This window comes from Sciurus vulgaris (assembly GCF_902686455.1).
Source record: "Sciurus vulgaris genome assembly, chromosome: 3".
Classification (NCBI taxonomy): domain Eukaryota; kingdom Metazoa; phylum Chordata; class Mammalia; order Rodentia; family Sciuridae; genus Sciurus; species Sciurus vulgaris.
The window spans coordinates 95,996,757-96,011,339 of record NC_136463.1 but is presented as its reverse complement, the minus strand read 5'-3'; the positions used below and the strand labels follow the sequence as shown (position 1 = coordinate 96,011,339).

General features: G+C 35.6%; 1 protein-coding gene across 5 annotated transcripts in view; it reads left to right on the top strand.

The window, feature by feature from the left end:
- The window catches only part of LRP1B (LDL receptor related protein 1B), a 1,899,381-nt gene that overhangs the window by 1,319,470 nt on the left and 565,328 nt on the right, over window positions 1–14,583 (top strand). For all 5 annotated transcript variants that reach the window (XM_079135584.1, XM_079135585.1, XM_079135582.1 and 2 more), the window contains exon 33: window positions 13,187–13,331. In XM_079135584.1, the coding sequence (XP_078991710.1) occupies window positions 13,187–13,331 (145 nt within the window). The remainder of the gene's footprint in view (window positions 1–13,186; window positions 13,332–14,583) is intronic.

Sequence of the window (14,583 nt, the reverse complement as noted above, 5' to 3'; positions counted from 1 at the left end):
TAGATAAATTGTGAGGAAGTGGCTAGGAAATACAAGAGAAACTAATGGAAGATGAGGGTTATTTAAATAAAGTTTATATATGCTTATCTCAGTGCCAGTCCTTGGATATCTAATCATTCTCCTCTTCCTTGTAGAAGACAGAGCAACACTTTAAGAGGTAAATTTATGCCCACTTTTAGGCAGAAAGGGTGAGGGCAGAGAATTCCTCCTGCATCTGCTGCCTCAGTTCAAAATAGAGGTCTCTTCTGCCTATTCTGGGGTTACATTCCAATAAAGTCACCACAAGAGAAAAAATATTATAAGTCAAAAATGCTTTTAATTCATCTAACCTACATCATAGCTTATCCAAGCATATACTCTGGTGCTTTGGTGTTTCACCTTATGATCACCTGGCTGACAGGGAGCTAGCATGCAAAGCCAGCTACATGACATATTGAGACAGTGTCTCACTGCTTATCACTACCCTGGGAAAAGATTTAAATCGAAAATTTGAAGTACAATTTCTGCATAAAGTGTATCACTTTTGTACCATTGTATGGTTGAAAAATAGTGACTTGAACGATTTTAAGTCAGGAACTATATTTAATCCCTAAGCCAAAGAAGCATTATGGGATGACATATTCTGATTCCTTCACTGGCTAAGTTTATAGAGAGACTTGGAAGATTGATCTGATACAAAATAGAGCTCAACTTCAGCAGTAAATATTCATTGATAGTTGGTGTTGACTTAAATCCATTATGGATCCTTCTGACCCATTTGGAAATGAGTAGAAATGACCAAAGTGGGAGAGGAACTTACTAAAAATATAAACATAGGACTTAGTTGGTTTAAAGTAAGCATAACCAAAAACCCACAGTTTGTCAGACTATCAGGATAAAATAACACCATATAAATCTAATAGTCACGTTACTGTAATTCCAAGTCACAACCTGCCTAGAATAAAAGGATGTTCAATCTTTTAAGATAACTTGCCTAGGTAATTGTCCAGGATGCTCTGAATTGCTTAATTTGATTTCAAGTTAATTGTATTGTTTGTAATCTCTTAGAGGAACTCAGGGCTACTTCTTGAGGAAGATCTTAACTGTTGATTTTACTAAGTTCCCCCTTCCAGCCATACCTCACTGCCTACAAGAGAGCTGGCACCTAACTTGGGGAATGTCCCCATTCACTGTGTTTGCCACAGGAGGACCAGTGCAACTTGTTACTTGCTGTTTGGCAAGTATGTACCGACAGACCTGGAAGATTAATCTGATACAAAATAGATCCAAACCTCAGCAATAAATATCTATGGATAGTTTGTTCTGACTCACAGTCCTCATAGGTTCACTGATGGAAATTCGTGTCAGCAGTTCAAGGCTCCATTGTTCCTTGAAGAAAAAGTGAGGAAATTCTTTTCTCTAGTGTCAACATTTATTTAGGAATATCAAAACAAAACCAGAAAAAAAGAAAACTCCATAAAACAGCTGTCCATACCCCATCAGATGGTCAACTTTTCAGTCCTTCAGCTCATTTTTCTTATTCACAGTCATTTTGCCCAGACATGCTCTAGGGACTAGAGTGAGTGAATTGGGAGTGCATTCAGTATTACCCCAAATTATTTTCAGAACCAGAATTTCTGTTGAGTAAAGAATAACATTATTAATGTTAAATCTCTCCAGAGAACTGAAGATACAAACTTGAAACAAGGCAACTCAAAACCCTGCCTTCATGGCTATTGCCGCATGTCCAGTTTGGGCAAAGAAAAGGGTTACTGTTGGAGGGATGGGCTGGCTTGTAAGAAATTTATTTAACAGAAAAAAAAAAAAAAAAAAAAACAACAACAGGAGACAGAATTATCTTTAGAATAGGGGTCTGACAGGTTGACCAGTTCAGAAGGGTCTGACTCTAACAACTGAATGAGCTGCATTTTCTTTATATATAGCAAGCAGTACAGATCAAAAGGGGACCAGTAGGAGTTTCTTTGATGAAAAATAGGGAGGGTGGTTGGAGATAAGCAAGCCATTTGGCTCTAACATGTCATTTCCACATCTGGGGCCTGCATTCAAACTCCAGTGGTGAATCAGCTGCAGGGCAACCCACATATTTAAGGCAATCTCAGGAACTCATAATTGTGAGTTCCTGAAGTCAGATTTCCCTATTCAATAGTTCAAACAATTTTGTAATTTTTTGTTTTTGCAGGCCATGAATGGAGCCTTGAACATGGTGCTTGCATTTAGTTGAAGTATTTGGTAAATGTATAAATATATATGAAAATTTCAGAGAAAAGTGGTGTGAAGTAAAAAGGTAGTTTGGGGAAGGCCTTCCACTGAAAAGGTGCTATTTGAACTTAGATGTAAATGACAAGAAAGATTTAGTTTTGTAAAAGTTTCTAAATAAGACCTTTCTAGGTAGAGGAAAACAAACAAACAAACAAGCAAAACCCCCCTGAAATCTAGAAAGTACTTGGCATGCTGTAGATAACATGGCTAGAGTGGCAGGAGCTTCATTTCAGAGAAGAGAGATTCTGAGGGACTGATGTGCAATAGTAAATCTGAGCTCTTCATTCTAACAGCCAGGTGAAAGATTCAGTGGAGGAGTTTTGGACCTGGGTTTATGTTTTAAAAGGACTTAATACTGTGTGGAGTAGGGTATGATTAGAAGCTGGAGAACTTTAGAAGTTATTGGAGTTCAGCTGAGAAAAACTCTGATAGCTTTGACTATTTAATAGCAGTGAAAATGGAGTAGAGGTCTAGAGAAATAATTTGGAGGTAGGTAATTGTAATATGTTGTAGAGGTAACAATGAGACCTACTCTCATATAGGCTAAGATTTCCCTCAGTGGATCCTGTGGTTCTTCTCTGACTGGACTTCCAAAATGTCTCAGTCCCATTATAATACACCTCACAGTACTCTCTCCTACCTTAATGATAAGTTGATATGGCAATGTGTAATAGCCTCTCAAGGCTACCATAACAGAATATCTTTAATTGGTGAACTTACACAATAGAAATTAATTTCTCTCAGTTTTGGAAACTGGAGGTTCAAGATCAAGGGGTCTCTTCTAAGGTCTTCTTGGCTTGCACATGGTCACATCCTCACCATGTCCTCATGTACTATTTACTCTCTGTGTTCATGTCCCCATTGTTTTCCCATTGGTTTAGGAACCACCTTATGACCTCATTTAATCATAATTATGTCTTTAAATACCCTATCTTCAAGCAGAGTCATGGGGCTTAGGGTTTTAGCATAGGAGTTTTGAGGAATACAGATTAAGTGGAGAACATACTTGACCTTTCAGTAAAAGGGAAAATCATCCACTAACTTTACTCTCTGTAGACCTAACTTAAACAGTTTTTTAACAGTGGGGCAAAGTGATGGTCTCAAAACTTTCTCTTAAATAGTACATATGGAAAGCTTTAAAAAAAAGTTTTTGGACACAATCTCACTTTAGACCTAGCTTAAACAGTTTTTTAACAGTGGGGCAAAATGATGGTCTCAAAACTTTCTCTTAAATAGTACATATGGAAAGCTTTAAAAAAAAGTTTTTGGACACAATCTCACTTTAGACCTAGCTTAAACAGCTTTTTAACAGTGGGGCAAAATTATGGTCTCAAAACTTTTTCTTAAACAGTACATATGGAAAGCTTAAAATTTTTTTTGAACAAAATCTCACTTGTTCACACCAGTTTTATATATAAACACACAGAAGTTCTGATATTTTATATGCCTTATCCTAATAGATCATCACTTTGCATATGACTAGACCTTAGGTAGGTGTATCATGTATGTAAGATTTCTAAATGAAGGAAATAGAGGAAAACGCAAAAAGGCACAGGAATGGTATTAATCTATTCTCTGTTGTCAGTAACACAATACCACAGACTGGCTAACTTTTTATTAAAGGAGGTTGATTTGGGCTCCTGGTTCTGGCGGTCTAAGGTCAAGGAGCCATATCTGAAGGAAGTCTTCCTGGGGTCAGAGTTCCAAGGCAGGACAGAGCATCTGATGACAAGACAGAGAGGGTATATATATGTGTCTTGATCCTTTCTTCCTCTCCTTATAAAACCAGCAGTATTCAATCATGGGGCCTTTACCCAGATCACCTTATTTAATTCTAAACACCTCCCAATAGCCTCACCTTTAAAAACCATCATCAACTTAAGTTTTCACAATTTAAATACACACTCTAATCACATCCAAATTATAGTAGGTATGCTTGGGAGTTGCTTTGGATCCAGGCATGGTGGCACATACTATAAGCCCGGTAACTAAGGAGGCTGGGACAGGAGCTGGCAACTTAGCAAGAACCTCATCCACTTAGCAAGACTGTGTTTCACAATAAAATAAAAATAAAGATGGACTTGTAATGTAGCTCAATGCTAAAATATCTCTCAGGTCAATCTCAGTACAAAAATTTATTTTAGAAACTATAAACACTGTAACCTATTAACTGGGGAATAGAAAATGGAAGGACATCATAAGATAGTTCAGACACCAACAGAGCTGTGATGTAAGATGGATATTTAATACAAGTGTACTTAATTAAAATGTTCAAATAGTCAATTTTGTTATCAGAACTGAATAGTTCTTTCTTCCTACTCTATCTCACTTCCTCTTCTTTTCCTCATTTTTCTACTGGAAATTTTAGGGAACATAAGTTTTCATAGAATAAACCCTGCTTTGTATTTTCTAAATATCCCAGCAAGCAGTCCACCAGAGCTGCCTTGTTTTTGTCAGTGAATTTCTCTCTCACTGTCCTTCTCTTCTTCATCATTGCACAAATACTAGTTCACTGGCAATACAGCCAAGCCATCAACTTGAAAATTAAATTACCTGCCATTCTCAAGTTTTCCTCCATGTAACCCAGGACTGCCCTCTCAGCTCTCAACGAAGCAAGTCACTCACTCTAACAATGAACGGAAAAGAGTTTAGGGCCATATCTGTCAATTCAAGGTCACAAATTCTTCAAAATAAATCTGGGCTTTGTTCAGCAGTGATCTCCATGCCACCTTCCCTGTCTTTCTCCAAATTATCTGTTTAAGAAAAAGTCTTGGAGAAGGAAAAGCAAAGGAGACTTCTGGTCCCTTCACTGCCACAAGAAACAATTTTTTTGCAAAGGGTTTCAGAACAACTACAGAGTGCTGCTCTTTCAAAGAGCAGCTCACAAGCTAGCTAGCAGAGGACTGCATTCAGTCTGATGGTCCAGGTGGAGGGGCGTTCCTGATTTGCAGTAGGTACAATATAAAAATGTAATGGTTCCTCCATGATTATAAATACTGACTCATTCTAATATGTAGGTACCTCTCTAGTTCATGGCAGGTTTTTTTTTTTTCCCCCTTTAAAATAAGTTGCCTTTTGGTTATTTTCTTCCATATTTTTGTCATATCATGGTTAATCTATCCCCAGAAAATTGAAAGTTGATTGAAACTCAGTGTTCCTAGAACACAGACCGCAGAGGACAGTAATCTGGTGATGAAAAATTAAGCACACATCATAACATGGTTGGTGCCAGGTTAAGGGGTTGGGCAGGAAGAAGCCTTTGCTTTGTTTTGCTTTTGTGGTGTTGGGAGTTGAACCCAGGGGTAATCTACCCCTGAGCTACATCCACAGCCCTTTTTATTTTTTTATTTTGAGACAGGATCTCACTACGTTTCCAAGTCTGGCCTCAAATTTGTGTTCCTCCTACCTCAGTCTCCCAAATCATTGGGATTGCAGTCATGTGCCACCAGGTCCAGTTAAGGAAAAGTAACAGACAGAGCAGTGTGCTCACATTTGCCTTTCAGAAAGATCACCCTGGTGTTGCTTGAGCAATGACAGTCAGAACACCAGAAGTATCTAGGCATGGTGGCACGTGCCTGTAATCCTAGCAACTCTGGAACCTGAGGCAGGAGGATGGAGAGTTCAAAGACAGTCTCAGCAAAAGTGAGGCACTAAACAACTCAGTAAGACCCTGTCTCTCAATAATATACAAAATAGGTCTGGGAATGTGGCTCAGTGGCCAAGTGCCCCTGAGTTCAATCCCCAGTACCCTCCCCACCCCAAATAAAATAACATGAGAAGTGGTAAAACATTGAACTAAAGAGTTTCTGTGTAATGCATCCACGGGATAAGAGGGGCGAAGAATTATGTGAGCTTGCTCAGGTTACACTGGGCTTGGGAGAGACAGTGGAGTTGCAAGGGAGAAAAAGATGACCAGTATTTTCCTCAGATGAGAGTATGAAGAGTCTACTGGGAAAGAATTAATGTTCTGGCATTTCATGACAATGTGTGTCTCTTCTCTTTCATCTTACCGTGAATATATCTGGCTATTTGGATCTAAATTCTGAGATCCTTCACTTCTGAAAAACAATGTGTTCTTAATAGTTTTCCTCTATTTTTCAATTTTTGCTTTCTCAATTCACAGAACTCAGATAGTGAAATTTCATCTTCTGTTTCTGGTTTCCCTTTCTTTTTTAAAATTTATTTGGGTCTTTTAAATATAAACTTTCTATCAAAATTTATATTTCAACTCTAATGCTTTTAATTTCTAAAGGTTCAAATTTTAGTTTCTTCAAATATTTATATCCTGCAAGCATGTTGTCTTGGTCAGGCTATTGATTCATTTTAATTTTGTTCTTTTATTTTCTATTTTTGCTGTTGCTTTTGTTTTCTTTGAGTATTTTTCTTTTCCTACTCATTTGTTTAGTTTGGTCTCTTGGTCATGATAAAGTTGCTATGGTTTAAATACAATTTGGATGTCCACAAAGTATCCAACATGATTGGAGAACTGGTCCCTTAGGGTAGTGTTATTGAAGCTATGAAATCTTTAAGAATCGTGGTCTGGTGGTAGGTGCTTGGGTCATTGGGGTTCCTGCCCTCGAAGGTATTTCTCCTGTGATTCTTGAGTTATCATGACAGCATTGTTATAAAAGGAACAAGCCTCTTATGGTTTGGATGTGAGGTGTCCCCCAAAACTCATATGTGAGACAATTCAGGAAGGTTCAAGAGAGAAATTATTGAGTAGTTAAGAGTCTTAACCCAATCAGTGAATTAGTCCCTGATGGGATTATTTGAAGTGATAGGGTGTAGCTGGAGCAGATTGGAACTGGGGCATGGCTTTGGGGTATATATTTTGTATCTGGACAATGGAGACTCTCTCTGCTTCCTGATGATGCAAGCTGCTTTCCTCTGCCATGAGGTTCTGCCTCACCTCAAGTCCCTAGGAATGGAGCTGGCCTTCTATGGACTAAGACCTCTGAAACTGTGAGCCCTCAAATAAACCTCTCCTCCTCTATAATTGTTCTGGTTAGATCATTTAGTCACAGCAGTGAAACAGCTGACTGAAACAAAGCCTAACTGTTCTCTCTCATTTGGCTTCCTTGTTCAGATGTAGTCATTTTGTTTTAGCATGTGCTCCTGCCAGTGCTATCTGCATGGTATGATGCAGCCAGGGGGTAGCTCTTGCCACAGAGCATGCACTATGCCATTCGGACTTTAAATTTCCAGATCTGTGAGCTGACTACCCTCTTTCTCTGTGAAGGGAAACTTTCTCTGGAATTTCATTACAGTAATGAAAAAAATGACTAATGCAGTAGTCACTTTTTCAGTTATCTAATGTTGACTTTTTATCCATCCTTCTGACAGTTATTGGAAATTAGGATTTCAAGAGACAGGGATAGGTAATAGTAAGTGTCATCTAGAATTCCTAAATTGAGCCAGGTGTGGTGGTACATGCCTATAATCCCAGTAGCTGGGGAGGCTAAGGTAGGAGGATCACAAGTTCAAAGTCAGCCTCAGCAAATTAGTGAGGACCCAAGCAAGGTAGCTAGACCCTGTCTCAAAATGAAAAGGGCTGGGATGGGTGCAGTTGTTATGTGCCTGGCAATCCTTGGTATAAGTAAATTAAAAAATTAATAAATTAAATACACACCTACATTGATGGTTTTTTTCCCTCTATTTCTTTGCTTTTCCCTCCCTCTTTTCATTCCTTTCTCTCTTTCTCTCTCCCTCTCTGTTTCATTTGGGAGGAAGAATCCCTCAGTTATCAATCAGTTTCTTCAGAGCATTGGACTGGATAGTTTTCCCCAAATGGGAGACTTCTTAATAGCTCATCTGGAAGACAAAGACTGGGTCTCGTGATTTAGCAGTTTGGTTCTTTTTTTCTTTTTCTTTTTTTTTTTGGTTGCTGAGTCTGGTTTTGAACTTGGTGATCTTCCTGCCTCAGCTTCTGGAGCCACTGAGACTAACAGGGCATGTCACTGTGCTGGACTTGGTCAGTGGTTCTGAACCTTAGCTGCACATTTGAGTAGCAGACGATTTGAAATTTGCTGATAGGATTGACCACATAGGCCAAAACAACTCAGAGAAATATCTGGTAGCAGAACCCAGGCATGTTTTCAAAGATCCTCCAGGTGATTCTACTGTTTGTCTCAGGTGAAGACACACCAAATGAGCAACATCAGTACCTCAGCTTCACCTGTGCTTGTCATAAGTTCAGATTCTGGGACCCTACCTTAGACCTACGGAATCATCAGTCCTGGAGTCCCCAGAAATCTGTACTGTAACAAACCCTGTAGGTAATTACAAATATTGTTCCAATTTGGCATCCTTTAATATAGATCATTACTTAATCCTCACTCACATCTTTTAATATAGATTATTACTTAATCCTCACTCACATTCTGGCTTGAGGAGGGTGCTGTCTTGGCGGTCTACACTGTACTCTGCTTCTTAGACTAAACAATCCTCCTAAAATGTTTTAAGGCCCACAATTTTTGATCAATTTTGAAGTTCTACAGTAAAAATTAACTTGCATCTGCCTCCTTCTTCTGCAAGTGTAGATTTTCATTTTATCTGTAAAATCAGTCACCAATTATAATCTACCTTCAACCTCCTATTTTTTTTATTGCCTTGGCCTTCTCTCCTATTTCTTATTTTTGTAGATTTATGGTTTTTTCATTAATTTCTTGTAAATTTTGGTGTTCTAGGAGAGAGTAGAAATGATAAAATTGCCAGGTAAAATACAAAAGATTCAGTTGAACTTGAATGTCAAATAAATAATAAAATTTTTATATTAATAAATTATTGGTCTTTTATCTGAAATTCAAATGTATCTAGGCATTATATTTTCTACTTTAAAGGCGAAAGACTAGTGTTTGAGAAAATCTAATTTTAAATCATGGGTCTCAACAACTCTAGTGCAATTTGATCAAAATAAATATTCTCAATATTTCAAAAGTAGGTTATAAATTTTAATGATACATTTTAAGAAGTAAAGCATTATAAAAAATTTATAATTATTATTCTGAAATATAATAATCAAAATATATATGCAACTTCTTTATTTTGGAATAAAACTTTAATTTGTATTTATTGGATTAAGTTTGAATTGCAGAGTGTAGTGTTATTAGGTTCAGTGCATTTGTGCACTAGAAATAATGTTGAGATTTAAGTAATAGTGACTGGGAGTTAGTGTCACATTCCTTTTGTGTGACCTTTAGGTTACCTGACTTTCCATTTGTTCATCTTTGACTGGAAGTATATTAACATGTCACAAATCATTTATGGTGATTAAATAAAACAATCTTATTTGCTCGTACTCAAAGTCTAGCAAAAGACTTGGAACGTAGTAGGTTCTTATTCAATAGTATCATCTATCCTTCTGTATATAATAGTTATGACAATGTTTAGACTGACAGTCTCTTTCCCTCTGTACCTCCCTCTCTCTCTCCTATGAAGACTTCAAGATTCCTTTGAAACCTCTATTAGCAAATGTATCACTTTACTAGAGCTGCTATAACCAAGTCCCCAAGACTGGATGATGTACTAGAGACTTTTTTCACAATTCTGCAAGTGACAAGTCTGAGATCAAAGTGTCAGCAGGATTTTTCTTGAGGTTACTCTACTTGACCTGTAGCTAGCTGGCTGTCTTGTTTCCACATGGCCTTTCCTCTATGCACCCATATTTTCCTTTCTTTTGGAGACACCAGTTATATTGAATCATATTGGATCAGGGCCTACCATAACATACATTTTAACGTTATTACATATTTTTGAGATTCTGTGAAGAATACAAAGGAGTACAAAGCAGGATCTTTGCTCTCAGGAGCTTTCATTTCTAGATAAGAAGCCAAAATTAGTATAAGTGAAACAAAGAAAAACAGCAAGAATTATATAAAACCACGTAATTCTGTCTATAGAGAACTTTCAGTCACTGAGGGGTAGAGGTGTCAGTGTGGGAGTCTGAGATACTTCACTACAGGTAGTATCCTTATTTATCCTTGGAAGTGTAGTGTGGTATAAAGGAATGTGCCCATTTCCTTTATGCCATTAATCATAGTCTTCATTTATTTATTTTTATAATTGTTTATTCATGTTTTCTTCTGTCAGTAGAACATAGGATCTATAAAGGCAGTTATCTTATTTGTCTTGTCTACTGTCAATTTCTGACCATCTAGAATAGTACACAATAGATGCTGGTATTAGTCTATATTCTGTTGCTAATAACAAAGCACTACAGACAGGATAAATTTTAATGAAAAAAAAAAAAAAAGAGGTTTACTTTGACTCACAGTTCTGCAGGTCCAGTGTTCAGGGCCACATCTGGTGATGTCCTGTGGACAATATTAGTGGAATAAATAAATACATGAATATCATGAGATAATAAGTTTGGAGAGATAGAAAGAAGTCTCAGTAGGTAGAATAAATTCAATTTATGTAGGACTTTAAAAATGATACAGAATTTTGAATTTGAAACAATGTAATTAGAATAATCTTAAGAATTAGGAGTAAACCAAATATGTTTTTAAAGGACTGTAACAATCGAATAGCTTTTTCAGAATAATTGGGGTCTCAGTGTCACATTGGTCACTGGTAAAATGCCTGTTGTCGAAGTCCTAATGGTCATTCATGGACCAGAGACTCTTTGGTCATAGTCCTTAAGGACATGGTTCTTTGTATTTAGTCCCTTCCCCATTCATTTAGCAGTCCTGTACCACCCGAACAGAATTTAATTGGTTATTCTCAGTAATTGGGAATTTGACATGATTTGGGGTTACTCTTAGAAGCACTACCTGATCAAAAAAATTAATACAGAATTGTGTTACATGGCCACCTCTACTGCCCAGGGCACCACAAAAGGGAGTACCTGGCATTTTGACTATTATCTATGAAAATTATTCTTCTCTACCAGGATGAAAACAAAAGGGAATGGCTGTTGGGTGAACAATCACAGTGTCTACATAGGGTGGCACTTTCTAGATAGGAAGAAAGGAAGTCAAGGAAGTATTTTTCTTGTTTTTTTTTTTTTTTTTTTCTTTTAATTGAACTCCTGTAGCAATTGGGGAAAAAAAGTAATCAGAAGAGAATTTGTGTAATCTTGCTATAGAGATTTGTTAAAATATTCAGATTTGAGTGAATGGAATCCTGGGTCATAGTATGTTAGGTCATAGGTCACTGAAACATGAGAATTTGCACAGAGATACAGGTTTGAAAATCATGCAGCCTCTTGACTCTTTTAAGTTTTAATGTCATGCCATTCTGTAGCAGGTAAGTAATGAAGGAACAGTCATTGACTAAATGGTGCTTTCAGTTAATGCTGGTCCTGAACAAAATTTCACAGATTTCCATTGAGATGATATTTATCCTCACTCAGTTGTCAATGTCCCATTGGTGAAGTGCTTTGGTCTAGGAGATAGAAATGGAACACATTTTAATTTAAGCTACTTTGAAAGCCAGAAGCTTACTCTAGACCTAGTCTTGTATCAGAGAGACGAGCCGAGAAGGTTCTGAGTCTTACACTTATATCCTCTTGACAGGGTTTAATTTATTTTTAATTTACTAATTTTATAAATTTTAATTCTGAAGTAATATACACATAATAACAAAACAAATAATACAAAAGAGATTGTCATCTGTAGGATATCACTTATTCCAACCCTCCCAGCTTCAGTCTCAGTTCTCAGAGACAGTTCTTTTATAGCTATTTCAATTCTTCCAGGGTTCTACCAAATAGTGTATGTGATATTTGTTTATCAGTATTAGTTGTCATGCATTTTTCTGATTTGAAAGATGAAAATTAAATAATTTGTATTATTCCTATTTTTTTCTTCCTTCTCAGTTTTCTACTTATATGATTTTGGTCTTTTATTAAGCATTTTCTAATGATATCTACTATGTTAAATGTCTAATTACTTTGTCATTCATTTTTAAAATCATCCTTTAATTCCTCATTTTATATGATGAGAATATTCCTTCTAAAATCAATTTCTTATTTATTTATAAAAACTTTCATCAACTTTACATTATTTTTACATTGCAAAATTATTTTTTTTCTTTAAAATTTTTTTTTTTATTAATTCTGATCTGTCATATATGACAGTAGAATGCATTTATACATCACAATCTCAGCAAGCCTTCTGTGTTTTCTTTAAAGGATAATTTTAAAAACTGAAAACAAATAACATTTATTAGGATTATATGTTAGAATTATATTTCTTCTGTTTGGCCCAGTGTTTTAACTTCTGGGTCATTGAAAAGATACAAGGAGTAATAACAGCAAGAACAATTGTAGTATCTTTTATTTAATTTTTCATTAATTACTTAATGTTTAGGCCATTTTTTTTTCTTTGCAAATCTGTTTTCATCTAGAACTTAAGTCATGCCATTATCTCCCTAAAATGTTGAATAAATAAAAATTTGAAGAAGAAAAACCGTGCAAGAAATAAAAATAGTTACTACAATTATGAAGAATCCAGTAATGGAAAGTGAAAGTTATTAAAAGCTTACATACTTTTAGCAAACAGAAAACTGGAGATCAGTACTGTTTGTAATTGTCCTTTAGCTATTTTGTTGGACTTAGCTATTTATTTGCAAATGCAGCACAAAACTACTATGGTCATGTTGAAGTATATAAATAATAAAATCTGTATTGCATATTGATTTGAAGTATGCTTATTTTTTATTGATACAATATCAGTTACATGATATATAAAATATTATCAATTCTTTTTTTTTTGGGGAAAAGAAAAGTTAAAGACTTGGGGAAAGAGGAGGACAATTTGGATAATATGTCACTATAGTTTGCATTTTTAAAATAAATGTGATTTTAATATTTCCCTTAGATTTCAAATATAACAAAAGAAATCAGAATGTATTATATTTTAATAGCTATTTATATTATTTAATAAACTGAATATATTCTCCTTTAAAAATCCTTTTTATTTTATAGATAAGAAACTCTGGTGGGCAGACCAAAACTTAGCTCAGCTGGGAACCTGTAACAAAAGAGATGGAAGAAACCCCACCATCCTTCGAAACAAGACTTCTGGGGTTGTTCATATGAAAGTATATGATAAAGAAGCACAGCAAGGCAAGTCACACTTGGAAATTCATGCCAATTTTTGAGCATATAATATTCACTTTTTCATAATATTTCCTCATTTCAGCAATAGAAGTTTTTATTCTTGCTTCTATTAAAGAAAACAAGGAAAATGTTATTTAATACAGTAGGGAAAATGTCTATCATATACATAATAAATTTTCAAAATATTCGCAAAACTGTCTTAGAAATTGTGATTTTGTCAGGTCTTCAAAGAAATATTTTCTATTATTTTTCTTTTTTACTAAAAAAATAGGAACAAGAAAAATATCCCACAAAGTATATACAAAATATAATTAAGCCCAGAAACTGAATGAAATATGGTCATTTAAGCTGACAAAGTGGATATAAGATACACAAATTTCATATGGAAAAGCATTGAATTGTTTGGCTATAAGCATTTAGCCTTTTTGTTTTGTTTGTCCAAATGGTGTGTAGTGAAATGGAGTGAGAGAACGAACAGATGGTTTACATAGGTGGACTTGTCACCTTGCCCAAATGGCAGTTGGATTAGAGCTGCCATCCAGTACAGCTACACACCTGCTAACTCTTTCTTAGTTTTTGCTTCATTATTCATGACATTAGTAGAACTCTCTCCCTTAAAAAATAGTTTATGCATTTCACTTCCTTATTTTAGTCTCTGCCTTAAAAATCTTTAGCTTCATGTACTTTATTTCTAAGGAAAAACTTCAAGAAAATAAAATTGGGACACTGTGAAATTATTTCATCTAAATGATTTGGGGCAGATAGACAAAAATAGAAGAGTAGGTGGAAGAATTGAGATCCAACAGGATCTATATTGCTGAAGACAGCTGACAACCATCAGCCAGGATTTATTGAGGATATCAATCAAGAGCCTGCTTGCACAACAGGCGAGAAAATGGAGAAGAGCAACACTTGCCTTCCCTTATAGAGGATGGAACCGATTTGGTCTGGAAGCCTTACTCGTGAGGGTTAGAGGGAAATGTATTTCTTTTTCATGAAAAGAAATTTAAAAAAAACTTAAAAAAATAATTGCTTCAACAATTAATCTGAAATGTTTACTGAACTTAATTTGGATGGAAGGGTAACTCAGTGGAAGAGAATTTGCCTAAAATGTGTGAGACCCTGCATTTGATGGCTTGAACTGCAAAAAATAAATAAATAAATAAATAAAATAAACAAATGAATAAATAAATAAAACAAAATAAATAATTTTACTGATATTCCAGCCATAAGGAATAAATAATGTAATTGGGAATAAAATC